At 48.9% G+C, this 13715-nt stretch overlaps 1 protein-coding gene across 1 annotated transcript in view; it reads right to left on the reverse strand.

Annotated features, from left to right (window-relative positions):
• Positions 1-262: 262 nt before the first annotated feature.
• The window catches only part of LOC139687096 (uncharacterized), a 168148-nt gene continuing 154695 nt past the window's right edge, over positions 263-13715 (reverse strand). The window contains exon 3 of the mRNA XM_071584202.1: positions 263-409. Coding sequence (XP_071440303.1) covers positions 263-409 — 147 coding nt within the window. The remainder of the gene's footprint in view (positions 410-13715) is intronic.

Below are 13715 nucleotides of genomic sequence, written 5' to 3' on the forward strand. Positions count from 1 at the left end.
GATTCCGGACCATTCATCGCTCACTTTAACAGGTGCGCCACAACAGAATAACCACAACCATTTTCAAGGCGGGGGTTGGCGATTGTGAGGAAATTTCAAAGGAATGTTCAGAGTTACAAGTGTCGCGCTTGAGTTCTTAACTGCCAAGAAATCTCACTCACACAATGTGCTCTCGAAAAGTGGATGAAATGGTAAAACAAATTGCATGATCAGATTCTTAAACGGCCAAGTAATACTTTATGTACATGTTTTATGTGCAAACTTAGTCCGTATTTAATCTAACCACGCAGCTGTGGAGAGAGAGGAGTTGGGTGGTGACCTCTCGAGGGTTGAAGGAGAGGAGACGCACCTTTCTACTGGTTCCATCCTTGGGCGTCTGGTCGGATGCCACGGTCCCAAAGATGGTCGGCTGCAAAGAGAAGAACGGGGAGAGGTCAGTGCAAGGTCGATTAGGAACAAAGAGGCATTCAACTAAATTAGACAAATCACAATAGATAAACCGCATCAACAACGGCAGCACTTGCGAGGAAAAAACCAATGCCCTGAGAGAGAGTCGCGCATGGGGCTGCGTAGGCCCCGCGACCACTCGGACCCAAATCTCTCAGCCAAACGCTCTCTTTGAACCCGCAAATGGTTTTCCGTAAGGCATCAATGAAAGGGCGGAGAGAAAGGGGCGCAGTGATCATCCGTCTTCGATACATCGATCTCGAGAGCATTGCTTGAGTGTACACCACCGTGAAAGCGCGGCATCACCCGCGCTCTCATTGATACCCATTCAGCTGATCGCCTCTCTCTTCGGATACTAAGCAAAAAAATGGAGGCCTTTTTTAGAAGTCGTTTATGCAAAGGTTTCCTTTGATAAATGTTATCCATTTCAGCATGCCTACCACCCTCTGACCCTCCACTCAAACTCAAAACAATAGAGCAGTCGTTTATCCTGCTTCTGGATTCCTGAAATGAACCAGGTATTAATATTAGACATTAAATACCCCGATATTCACATATTTTCATCCCCCCTCCGCTCCCAACACCTTCCATATTACTCCCACACTTCTTAAAATTCCCCTCTCAACTCTTCTTCCCCTCGCAAACCTTTGTTACAACCTTCTCCGAAGTTCCTTCCTTCACTTTCTTGAGACAGATGGCTTGCTCGCCAAAAATTCGAAAAGGTGAGTGTTCTTTCTTTGTGTGTGTTTCTGTGCTTTTGTTTTTGATCGCTAGAGCCAAATTGATACACATATTTTATATATATATATATATATATATATATATATATATATATATATATATATATATATATACACATTCATTCACATGGAAATTGATACATAAATAATAATAACAATAAATGCTCATACATACAGAAACAGATATAAGGAAAAGGGATAGGAACACATATAAAGCACCAACACAGGAGGGGTGGGTAAGGCGGAATCAAACAGATCACGAGCGTAAAATATTTCCTTGACCGGGACTTGAACACCGGATCTTTCAACTTGCCGGGCAGATGCTCTAACCACTTGAGCTATCGAGGAAACGTAGATTACACTGAGATCTGTTGGTCTTTATATGTCACCAGGTGCCCCGATTCTTTGGCTAAGAGATGGCACCTGGGGGTGTTTCACCCACCAAAGGAGAAATAGACAACACACACAAGGGGAAAGGGCAGTGGGTAAGCAAAAAACTATCATCAAATGTTTGGTTGTGTTGATCAGTGTGAGTAGGGATGGTATAATTAAGGATGGTGGGAGATTTGGTGGAAAAGCGGTGGTTATTCATGCGGAGGGAAAGTGTGGTCATGCATCCGCCCACGTAGAAGGCAGGGCAGAAGTTATAGGAGAGGCGGTATATAATGGTTGTTGAGGTTCAAGTGGCCTCGGGTTTGGGTAGTAGTAGTTTTGAGGGGAGGCGACCGACAGCTGAGGTCATTTGCGCCATAGGGGATGGACAGGAAAGGATGACGGGTGGAGAGAAACCCGGCGTCGGCATTAGCCTACTCTTTACGAAAGGCGCCAAGGGATCCGCAGCTTAACGTCCCATCCGACGGACGGCGTACTCACTCAAAGTGCCCTCCACAAAGCACCTCAAGTGGGGATCGAGATACCTCTGAAAAATATTCAACACCGCCGGGATTTCAACCCGGGCCCTCTGGGTGGGAAGCCAGTACGTTAGCCCCCGCACCATCTCGGTCCCCCTCGGGTTTGGGAGTTGGTACTAAGTGAGGGGGAGGGTCTGATAAGATGACAACAATTGCAACGTGGGCGGTTGCAAGGGGCGGACAGGGGCGGGGGAGAGACGGGGGTCCCCGCAGGTGGTGCTGTCCACTTGAAGATATCTCGCAAGTTCAACGGGCATTTAAACGAAGCCAAGGGACAATGTGGGAATAAAAGTGATGTGTACCTACGTTATTAATAATTGGGAAGGGAAATTTTAAATTTTGTGGGCTCCGGGGAAGAATGTGGTGATAAGGCATTAGGGCGGTTTGGTTTGGGACGAGGAGCACATTGGGTTGACGGTTTGAGAAGTATATTGTTCCGTTGTATTTCAGGGTACCAGTGTTTCCTGAGAGAGTCGTGCAGCAGGTTCATGTATTTCTGATGGGAGGCGGTGTTGTTGCACAGACTTTCTCAGAGAGTTTCTATGCTTAAAACATATTAATCAATGTTCTCAATCATATTTATCAAGCTAACTATAGTATTAGGGACATGCCGAAAAGAATTTCATCGGGCAAAGAAGCTTTCCCTAGAAGGACGGAATTATTTATGACAAAGGCGTTGATTATGGATGCTAAGAAAAGACTCGTAAAAATTTCGATACGGAGCGTAGATACAATATGTACGGCGCGGAAATATGGCCCCTAATCAGGATGATAGACTTAGATTTGAGGCTTTTGAAACGTGAGTGTGGAGAAGGTGAAATGAACCGAAAGGAAAACAAATGAGGAAGTGTTGGAGGCGATAGGCGAGAAAAAGGGATGGTTGAAAGAAATCAAAAGGAAAAATGGATGAAGGGCATAATTATCAGCAATGGGAAGATGAAGACTGAGATATAGAGGGGAGAATATTAGGCGAACGAGGGAGGGTCAGGAATAGGATAAGGATGTTTGACGGATTGAAGGAAATGATCCGTTCGATTCCGCCTTCCCCACCTCTATTGTGTTCGTCCTTTATATGTGTTCCTATCCCTTTTCCTTATATCTGTTTCTGTATATATGAGTATATATATATATATATATATATATATATATATATATATATATAATTATTATATATACATATATATATAATTATTATATATTTATGTGTGTATGTATACATATGGAGTTGCGGCAAACAGTTGCTCAGCGAAGATTGCTGCCAGCGGTTAACACGCCTCGTGGGGCGGGAATTGATTCAAAACAGGAAGAAGTGTTGATGAGCGTAAAGATCCCCCTGGCATCGTCGTTCAATGGATTTCGATGGAATGACATGATGGAAATAACCTGATCACCTGGGACTGAAGCAGCACGAGGCAGGCGCCAACCAGCAAATAAGTCTCGGGAAGGTTTCGACCGAACAAGAGCAAAGGGGGGGGGGTATTTTGGGAGAGGAGCGTCGGTTTGGGCGCGAAGAAGAGGTAGCGGAGAAGAGAGTGGGAGGGAGGAGAGAGGGGGAGGAGGGGATAAGAGGGGGGTTGTAGATGGGGGAGTGAGCGGAAAGTGGTGCAGGAGGACGGCGAGGCGTGAGGGCAAGGTCGGCAGAGGGGAGCAAGGGTAGTAGCGACAGGGGGGGGGGAGAAACGGCGGCGACCAGAAGAAAACAAACGATTTGACCGCCCAGACGTGTCGTTCCAAGAGGAATACGCAGCCGATTGCAATGTTGGGAGGGGCCGTGGGACACCCAATTGGCACATTGCCACTCTCGTGTGGCGAGCACATATCCGCGCAACCCCCGTCCCCGTGGGCCGCACTTACCCACAGCTGGTAGCAGGCCAGGAGAGTGACCACGGCTATCGCGACGATCCAAAACATGTCGCCGCCGCTTCTGGTGTCAGGATGATGGCGAGGTTGCGAACCAGGGCCGCCACCCCTGAGAGGGCCGGAATGGAGAAGCCAGGCGACCAGGCCTGTATTCGGATTGTGGCCACGCCAACACGGGAACGGGTCAAAGGTGAGAGGAAGGGAAGAGGGTGCGTGCGGCGGTGCGCATCAAGACAGCGCGGAATGGCGACGCGAGGCGGGCATCAAAGGGCGGGCACTCGGCGATCTTCCCAATGACGACAGCAACCTTCCTCGGCAAACACTTCTATGAATGTAAGTGGCATTCAACTTCAACCCCCGGATCCTTTCATAGAATCTTGAGCGAATGGTCCATAGGGAGATGTGTAGCTGACTGGATGGCCGAGGGGATTGTGTCTTGCTCTGCCTGTCAGCTGGTACAAGCATAGCCGAGGTCACAACTGCCCCTCCGCGGGCAATAAAATGTCTCAATGCGACTTCAAAATTGCAAATGCTGGAGGAATGACACTGTGCGCGACGCCATAGTCGGCCGTTGTCGCATGCATACATTAATTATTTGCGTTGCGACCAGGTGCGAGCACCTCCTGATGGTAACACTTTGCCCTTCGAGACGGCCCTCGCCATTCACGAGCTCCGTTAGGCACGCGAAGGGTCGAAGGGCGGTGGTGGAGGGGGGGTCAGGGCGGAGGGTGCATGATTCGTTCTGGACACGCCAGCGGGGTGCGGCCGCGAGGGAGAGGTTCAGAAGCGCCAAGGGGGACCATTCACGGGGAGCGGGTGCGGGGGGGGGTGGGGGTTAAAGGCCGTATTTGGGGGAGCGAAAGTGGAACGGGAACGTCCGCAGCGTGCGCCTCTGGGGGCGACAGCGCCCGCGGACGGAAACGAGTCCAAGGACGCCGCGAGAGGGAACTAGTAGGCTCGCACTCTTCAATTCGTCAGCCAGTGGTAAGGGGTAGAGAGACAGAAGTTGGACGATCCCCGTGGGACAAGAGGGGATATCGATAGTGGACGGGGGCGTTCGGAGTCTGTGGCCACACGAAAACACCGAGGGCACGAAGGCGGCACGCGCGCGGGGGCGCTTGGCGAGAGCGGGGCGTGCCCCGATGACCCCTCGATCCACGTGGTCAGTCGTCCCTCACTCCACCGGGAATCCGAGGGGTCGGAGAGGGAAAGGGGGGGGCGCACGCCTCACTGCGTATGCTCCCCGGAAGCTATCCGCCGCCGACCCCTCTACCGTTGCCCTCGACGCCTCCGCTGCCGGATGGGTTCGGCGCGAACGAAGGGAAGAAGTGGAACGAGCCTCGACCGACTAAGGCGCGGGGTGCACTGGAGGCGGAGGTGGGAGCTAAAATTGAGATCCGAAGGTTCGCGGGGGGGGGGGCGGGAGGGGGCGCAGCCGACGAAAGAAGTCGGCGGAGGATGGAAGGAAGGGAGAGTGGCGAGGGGGCTGCTATCGTCACCGAGAGAGGGGCGACCACTCTCCCCGAAAAAGGGCCCCACCATCTCCCTGTCCGCGGATGCGAAGCGCACGACTGGCCTCACCCGAGGGCCCCGAAGCCCACCTCCTCCGGCAGGAGACCGCGACCCCCCGCCGATGGACGCGACACCGCCAGCAAGGTTACCGACTTGAACCCGGAGTCAGTCTGGTCGTGCTCAATCTGGGTGTGCTTTAGCGAACATGCCCGTCTAATCGCGTCAAGGTGCTCCAAGGCACTGCTGGTGCAATGCAATGTATTAGTTTGCACGGCTTTTGTTGTAATTTCATAGCTTCCCCCAATTATTATTGAATGAATAACTGATTGAAGCACTTTTCCATTTAATAAATGTTTTTTATTTCACTCACCGGGTTTCGAATTATTACATCATCATCAGGTACATGATGATTTGTACTTGATGTAAGTGTAAAAGTGCAACAAGATCAGTTATTCATTATGTTCGACTTCCACCACATCACGCCTGAAGCTGCTCAATTTGTTCCCAATTATTATTATTATTTCAGTATGGCCAAAATGGGAATTAGCAAACCTATTCAGAAGGAGTGTGTGTGCCGGTCATTTCTTTTGCATTGTGCCTCGCAGGCATGTAAACATGCATTCAAGAATGTCTAGGGGTCAATTTCTGATTGATTTAATGTACTAATGATGCTCTACTGTACGTACGCGACATTATTCTATGTGGAATAATAAAGCGATTTCCAATAGGTTTGTCCATTTCCCTCATCCCATATACCCTTCGCATATGTAGCAGGCTAACCAGTGGTAAGAGGCCGAGATGAATCATAGGGGGGGAACCGAGAGGGAAGGCTGGTCCCGTGGGGGGGGGGGGGGCTGACAGTCGAGGGAATCCACGGAACGTCCTTTAGTTTCGACTGCACTCCGCGTGATCGCAGCAGCTGTCGACTCCTATGATCCACGCGGCCGCCGCCCGCTAGGCCGTTTACACTCATTAACCGTGTGCCAGAACTGCGCCGGGGGGGGGGGGGTGCAGCTGTATGGTAAAGAACTTAGGCCAGCAAGCTTACAAATAGGAAGAAAACATGACGCAGATGAAGATAATTTAGGTCCAGGCATACTTGACGATGAGATAGAAAGTACATTTAGGAAAATGAAATGGTACAGACATTTGCATGTGAGGACTACAAAAATATAATTTTTATTCCGGATACAGCTTAAGTCCCCAAGGAAAAATCAACTGGAGCTCAGAAGCGGGAGAGGCAAGATTGATGCCACAGTAATAATGAAGTATTTAATGGAGGTAATGGTATGAAATGGAACATGGAATACAATCAGAATGTATGTGTCCATTTCGCAGATTTAAGAAGGCGTTCGATAAAGAGATTAGGGTTGAAATAATGGATCCCTTGCGCAAATAGGACTAGATTGGAGGGGAAGGACGCTAATCCCCAACCTGTACATGTCTCAGACTGCTCAGGTGCGAGTGGGGAACGGGGAGTCCGGACGGGCAGTGTTAGGAAGAGGTGTAAGGCAGGGAGGAGGAAACGATTGATGAGGCATGGGAAAAACTGAAGGCAGGAATGAAAGTCGGTGGACGATCACTTAAATTAGGTTTTAGTATGCCAAGGGATGGCCAGAATCGCTGAGGGAATTAGAAAATCAGTGTGACAGCGATAGGGTGAGAATCAATGCAAAAAACAATTATGGTGAGGTTTTCGAAAAGGAGAAAAGATAAGTTAAATTTGAATATAGAAGGACAAATACTACAGCAGGCGGAGCTTTCCACCAATCTTGGGAATACTTGGACCAAGATAGCCAACGTAATAGTGACATATGAAGAAAAATTGCGTTAGGAAAATAAGCTTTCGTAAGCAGGAGAGAATTGATGGCATGGAAATTGAACACGGCGCAGAAACACGGTCACTGAAGCAAGATGATAGGCGTAGATTGAATGCTTTTGAAACGTGGGTGTGGAGATGGTGATGTGGACAGGAAGGTTAACAAAAGAGAAAGTGAAGAAACTCACTCATTGCGAAATGAAGGAAAGGGAACCGGCGTTTCAGCCTTTTCCCGCCCCCGCAACATACTCGTCCCCTCTCCCACGCACAGCCTCCGAAACGTCGCTCTTTTCTATTGGAGAGTAACTTGGATGGCTGCGTGTCCGCGTTCCCACACACTCACCCCACGGCTGCATCTGTTCCCGCTGATACCACTCTCATTCACTTTCGCCCGACACGAAAAATCCAGCGAAGAAATTCTCCTCTTTCGTCCTCCACTCCGCCACGTACGCACGATCCTCATTCCTCACCTTTTCACTCCTCCTTCCAACTCCAAACGATCCTCAGGTATCCTATACGCTCCGCAGATATTAATGCTCACCCTGAAACTCCTTAGGTTAGCTTCCAAGCAACAATGGCGGGAGGAACAAATGTGTCTTTGAGTGTGATGGGGAGCGCAATGCAGTCACCCCCTCCCTCGGAGCCCACCATCCCGCTCTCACCCTTCCTTCGCCCGGCAAATAATCACCGCTCCTCCCCGACGGAGTCCGCCTTGCCAGGGACACCCCGTCCCACCCCTGCACTCTCCCATGGGAGGGTGCGTCCTCTGGCAAGAAGGCGAAGGGTCGGCGATTCCTTGGGGGAGCACTTTTAAACTGGAGTTCATTTCCTTTCGCTCGCCAGAAGAGGAAATTGCTCCTCGCCCCGTAATTCACGGTGCCGAGCGAGGGAGTGGGGGGAGGCAAGGCTGGGGCACCAGTCGCCCTTCCGGCGCTAATAAGGGCGCTAGGGATACGGAGGAGGCGCCTCCCCACAGCCCTCCGAGGCAGCAACGGGGAAGCACATCCCGTGGATGGAAATAGAAGCAATCATATGCGAACACCCGCTCAAAGATCGCCTTTTACTTCGACCAGTTGCTTTCTCCATGTTGACGCGTCATCAAATCCCAGAGATAATATCCATAGACTGTTAGAACCATGCATCCTGGGACAGCGAAGGTCATTCCAGAAAACCCTCGCCAGACACGAAGAAATATCCCAAACAGTGGTAATGCTCAAAACTCCTTTAGACGTTAGAGCCCATCTATGCACACCTATTATTGGTACTCTACCGTTTAAGATGGACTATGGATGGAAACGATTGAGTTCATTGTTTCTCCAAACAAAATCTCTGAGTACTTCCTACCTTTATCCCGCCCCACATCCCTATGCCATTCCTTCCCTTTCCTCGTTTGCCTAACATTCTCCCATCTTTCACAATCTTTAATATCCCACTGCCGATCAATACGCCCTCCATGCATTTTTCCTGTCTCTTTAGGAGTTCTCCCAACAATCCACAACTAAATACTATGGAACCATAGAGAAAATAATAAATTGGATTAGGGACTTCTTGTCAAATCGAAAACCAATAGCATCATCGATGGGATGTGCTCCACAGATAAAGATGTAACTTCAGGAGTCCCCCAGGGAAGTGTATTAGTGTATTCTATTTTTAGTATACATTAATGACTGAAGTGCCCACGCTAGTAGCCATCTCAGATTATTAGCTGACGACACGGTGGTGTACGTACAGGGAAATAAGGAGCCAACTAGATCGCGAGCTACTCTCTAGAGACCTAGACTCAATCTCGGATTGGTGCAAGGCATGGATATGCTTAATATAAGTAGACAAATGCGCAGTTTTGAAATTTTGGAACAAAGGAAGTGGCGAACAGGACATAAACTATGAAATAGAGGGTTCAGTGCTAACTACGGCCAACCAAGTTAAGTATTTTGGGGTAGTTCTAACACCACGCCTTTCATGGGGACCACATATTAGGACAATATGCGGATCCGCTTTAAAGTAACCCAGCTTCATTACACGGGTGGTGGGGAAATGTAATGAGAAAGTTAAAGAGAGGTGTTGTTTTGTTCTTTTTAGACCTCATTTGGAATATGAAGCAAGCATTTGGGATCCTTGGGAGAAATTTTGGCAAAAAAAAAAGTCCAGAGAAAATCCGCCAGATTAGCGACCAACTGTTGTAATAAGAAAACGAGTATGATAGGTCTTTCAGTGGAATTAAGCTGGGAGCCAATCGAAATACGAAGAGAACAGAAGAGGCACAGACTTTTTTGAAAGGTTCAGAACAAACGAGTTTAACTATGACACTAAAGGAATTATATTGGCCCCACACTACTTCAGTAAATCAGACCACAAAGATAAAATAAGGGAGATAGATTCCAGTATGGATAGCTTCAAATACTCATTCTTTCCCCGAAGAATCAGAAATCATAATAGTAAGAAACCGAAGTCACTTTAGAAATATTAAAAACATTGAATTTACAAGTCGGAAGAAAATTAAACATTGCAAAGCTGTTAGGTATACTTTAAGGTGCATGTGTATGTAAGATGTAGTTCAAGTGTTTGCATGTGTGTGGGGTATAAGGGTTCTTGCATTAATGTGCAGCATGTTTTGTTTCTGGACTGTATACTTCGTGGCTATTGCATGCGGTTTTTTTCTTATTAACGGGTGGTGCCCTAACACCCCCCGCCACACGCACTTGCGGCGGCTTGCGGGGTAATAAGTAGATGCAGATGAACCCCCTTTCCTCGCCCACCATACCCGGCACTTCCTCGTCTGTTTTCCTTTCGGTCCACTTCACCTTCTCCATTCTTCTCCATAACCATATTTCAAACCCTCCAATCTATTCTCCTATCATCCTGCTTCAACGACCATGTTTCCGCGCCGTACATGACTGCACTACATTTCAAAGTTTTTCCGAGCCTTTTCTTGACATCCTTACTCAACGCCTTTCTCATCAATTCTATATTACCCGTGAATGCTTATTTCCTTAGCGCAATTTTCATCCTTATGTCCTTTATGCCTCGATCATCTCGGTCCAAGACAAAAATTACGTCAGCTGCTCCACCCGATCTAGTAAATGATCTAAAATATCAATAGCTTAGCCTTTCTCTTTCTCACACACCGCATAACTTTTGCTTCGTTTCGAATACATTGGGTAATAAAATTACCGCTGGGTGGGAAATATAAATATGCGTGCCAAGGAGGCGCGCGGGTGACCTCCTTCTAAGTCTCGACCTAGACCCTCACGCGTGCCAAGGACGCTGACTCCGGAGGGTGGCCAGAGTCCATACAACCGGGGGTGGCGACCTCGAAAGTGGTTCAAGGGCCAGCTGGTCGCGTGAAGGGGCCGGGGGATGCTGGCACCACCCCGCGACGGGGAGTTCGACACGAAATTGACGAGCGCATCTCTTCACGGCGCACGAATCGGACGCTGCCCCACGGAGACAGGGGGTGTCCTTTGTTGATCGGTGAATGACACGCTAATATTTAGGAGGATACCAGTAAATCACTTTGGTTTAAAGAAATGCAAGGGAAGTGTCCAACTTTAAATTCTTATAAGGTCGCAAATGGCGAAATTCTCACAGACAGCAAAAAAGCAAACACGCCGAAACAAACTCATCTTTTCCAGCCATTATACCCTTGAATCTGGGGAAGAGAATACGCAATGGGGGGCTGCTGTATTTTTTAGACTTCCAAGAAAGCCTCCGAGAGTCTCTCAAGAGAAATCGGTACACTAACTTGAGTGTTATGGTTTTAACGAGAAAGTGACCCACTGGATAAGTGGTTTTTCATCAAACCATTAACAGAGGCCGTCGAAGGGAATCAAACCACCCATGGGGCACACACATCAGAAGATCTGTGCGGATCGGCGTGAAAGAGCCAGGCTTCATGAGACGGGTTGTGAGGATATATAATGCAACATTTTGAGCAGGCGGAGATCCATGGGTGAAAACGCTATGTATTCACCCGCATCCAATTAGGGTGCAGTCACATTTGATTAGGTCGAAATCGAAGTGCACTTGCTTCGAGGAGGAGATGATGTTCGGCATTAGCCGAACCGCCTTGGGGTGAATAGGCGCACCGCCTCGTCGCCCAAAAGCAATGTGCTGGCGGGACGCGGAGAGCACCACTTAAGATCGGGGAGCTTGACACTCGGGATGCGGAGGTTCACATGGGAAGAGGGAGCGTCTCCTCCCTCACCCCACCATTCATTAGAACCACCACTCCTTCCACCAGACATTAACTGGTTCACACACAAACAGTTGGCCTACGAGAATCTCTCGCGTCGATGAATCACCACTGGTAATTACACAACACAAGGATCCAAATCCACTCATTCCTGGTTTTGGTGAGCACACGCAGGAAAACAGCCTCTAGTGGCACCAATTACCGCTGGCATTCGTTGAAGATAAATCAACAATGGATTCGCGAACGATTGGAGCCATCAACACTGAATCATGTCATACTTAAAAGTCCACGAAGCAAGGAAAGAATTCAATGCGAAGTCTCAAAATGGGCCAATAAATACGCGACAAATATTTATTGATTGCGCTTCCACAGATTATCGACGTAAGTTTATACACACTGGTCTTAGAGGACATAGGATTACATTGAACTCTATTAACATGCATACATTAAGGAGAAGGGTGTGAACATAATACCTACATGGTAATACAAGAAAGATCTACTGCTACTTGAGGTTAAAGTAGGGAGAAGAAAGATGGCGAAACGAAGATGAGCATGGTGAATTCGATGGCCTTGAGTTGGAGAAAAGAGAAAAGGCCAACCCCTTGGAGGGACACCATCTTGGAGGATATAAGACGAAACACAGGGGTTGCTAATCACGAACGTGAAATAACAAAAATGTTTATAAGGTGCAAATAAACGCATTGATCGTGCAAAAACAGGCTTGAGTACGTTATAAAATAGTGAGGTTGCAGAGGCAGCCACTTGGCGCCGTGGCGGAGAGGCCATGAATATTAATTATTTATTGACTGGAAGATGAGAGCAGGATGCTTATCGAAAGGCGAGGCACCCCGCTCCAGCAGGGGGGGCCAAGGGGGGGGGGGGGGTTCGCCACTGGAGGCAAACGGGTATCCGGAGACAATGATGCGTGGTTTCGCAATTAGCGGACACCCGGAGGCGGCCGACGCCCGCCCAAGCCCCCGCCTTCCGCGCCCCGACCAGTGGCGGGCCTCTCCCCATGTGATGATATCTACTCAACAAGGGAGGCTTTGCCGGGTCCGATGGCGGCGGAGAAACGTCCTCGCTTGCCAACCTAGAGGTCGCGGGTTCAATTCCCGCCTTGGGGTTCTTGGTGGGTTTTCCTCCACCAAGGGCATAGGTTTTTGTAATTGTCTCCGTTGTATAGTTGTTGAAGTTCCGATGTAAAGGTTCAAGTGCTGTTTTCGGATTAACGTGAAATAAAAAATGAAAACTGTTATGCGTTGGGATTCGCGCGGACTTCCTCCGGTTGATCGATCACCCGCCAATCCTGCAGTCCTCCGAAATCCCTCCCCGCTTTCATACCCCATCTGAAGAGCCTTCCTCAACCCTGCTCACCCGACGTGCTTCTTCCTGACGCCACGCCACGCCCCCCCTCCAACTCTCGATCTTCCCGCCACCCTCATCTCCTATTCCCTGCGCCTCTTTCCACCCTTCCTTCTCACCCCATGCTCGAAACATCCCCCCCCCCCAGGGCTTAGCGTAGTTGGGAGGTAAGAGGAGAGGTAATTCATTTGGGAATATTAGAACAAAATCCGGCGCATTCGGTTCCTTCAGATCCCCAAAATAATAAAACAAACACGAGCGTTAAAATGACTGATAGCTCTCAAGGAATAAAAAATCAGCGCCTCAAAAAACGAGAAAAACAGTCGTCCGGGTGAATATAAAACAAGTGCCAGTGTTACCGATGAATCTTTGCGAAACCGTTCAGTGAACACCCAGAAAACTCTCAAACGAATGGGGATTGACAAAATATACGTAAATCGTAACTCCATGTTTTCGTAGCAATAGAAGCTAAGGATCGGATATTGAACATCTTTTTGTTAGTACAAAAGTAGACATACTAGGTGTGTCCCAAAAGTAGTATGACTTATTTTTCCCGGATTGACGGACGGACAGGCGGCGGATTCTCTGGCTGGATTAGAGGGAGGGGGGAGTCTCGGGAGAGCCCGGAGGCCGATGGCAGTTGGCTTCCAGCCTTTGCGGTGTGCGAATCGTTGGTTTGCGAAACCTCTATAACGGCACCACGTTACGCTCCGACATGAATTTGCATGAATGGTGAGCTAACACCCCCCGCCACACAACATCTACACAATACCCCGCAAACTGCCAGAGAGCGCCATCTTGCGGGGCAATGCGCGGATGCAGATGTAGTTTGTCAGTCAGCGACAGGGTTGAAAGCATTGCAGAGTGCATTA

Source organism: Hetaerina americana, unplaced genomic scaffold (genome assembly GCF_022747635.1).
Source record: "Hetaerina americana unplaced genomic scaffold, ioHetAmer1.1.p SCAF_166, whole genome shotgun sequence".
Lineage (NCBI taxonomy): Eukaryota > Metazoa > Arthropoda > Insecta > Odonata > Calopterygidae > Hetaerina > Hetaerina americana.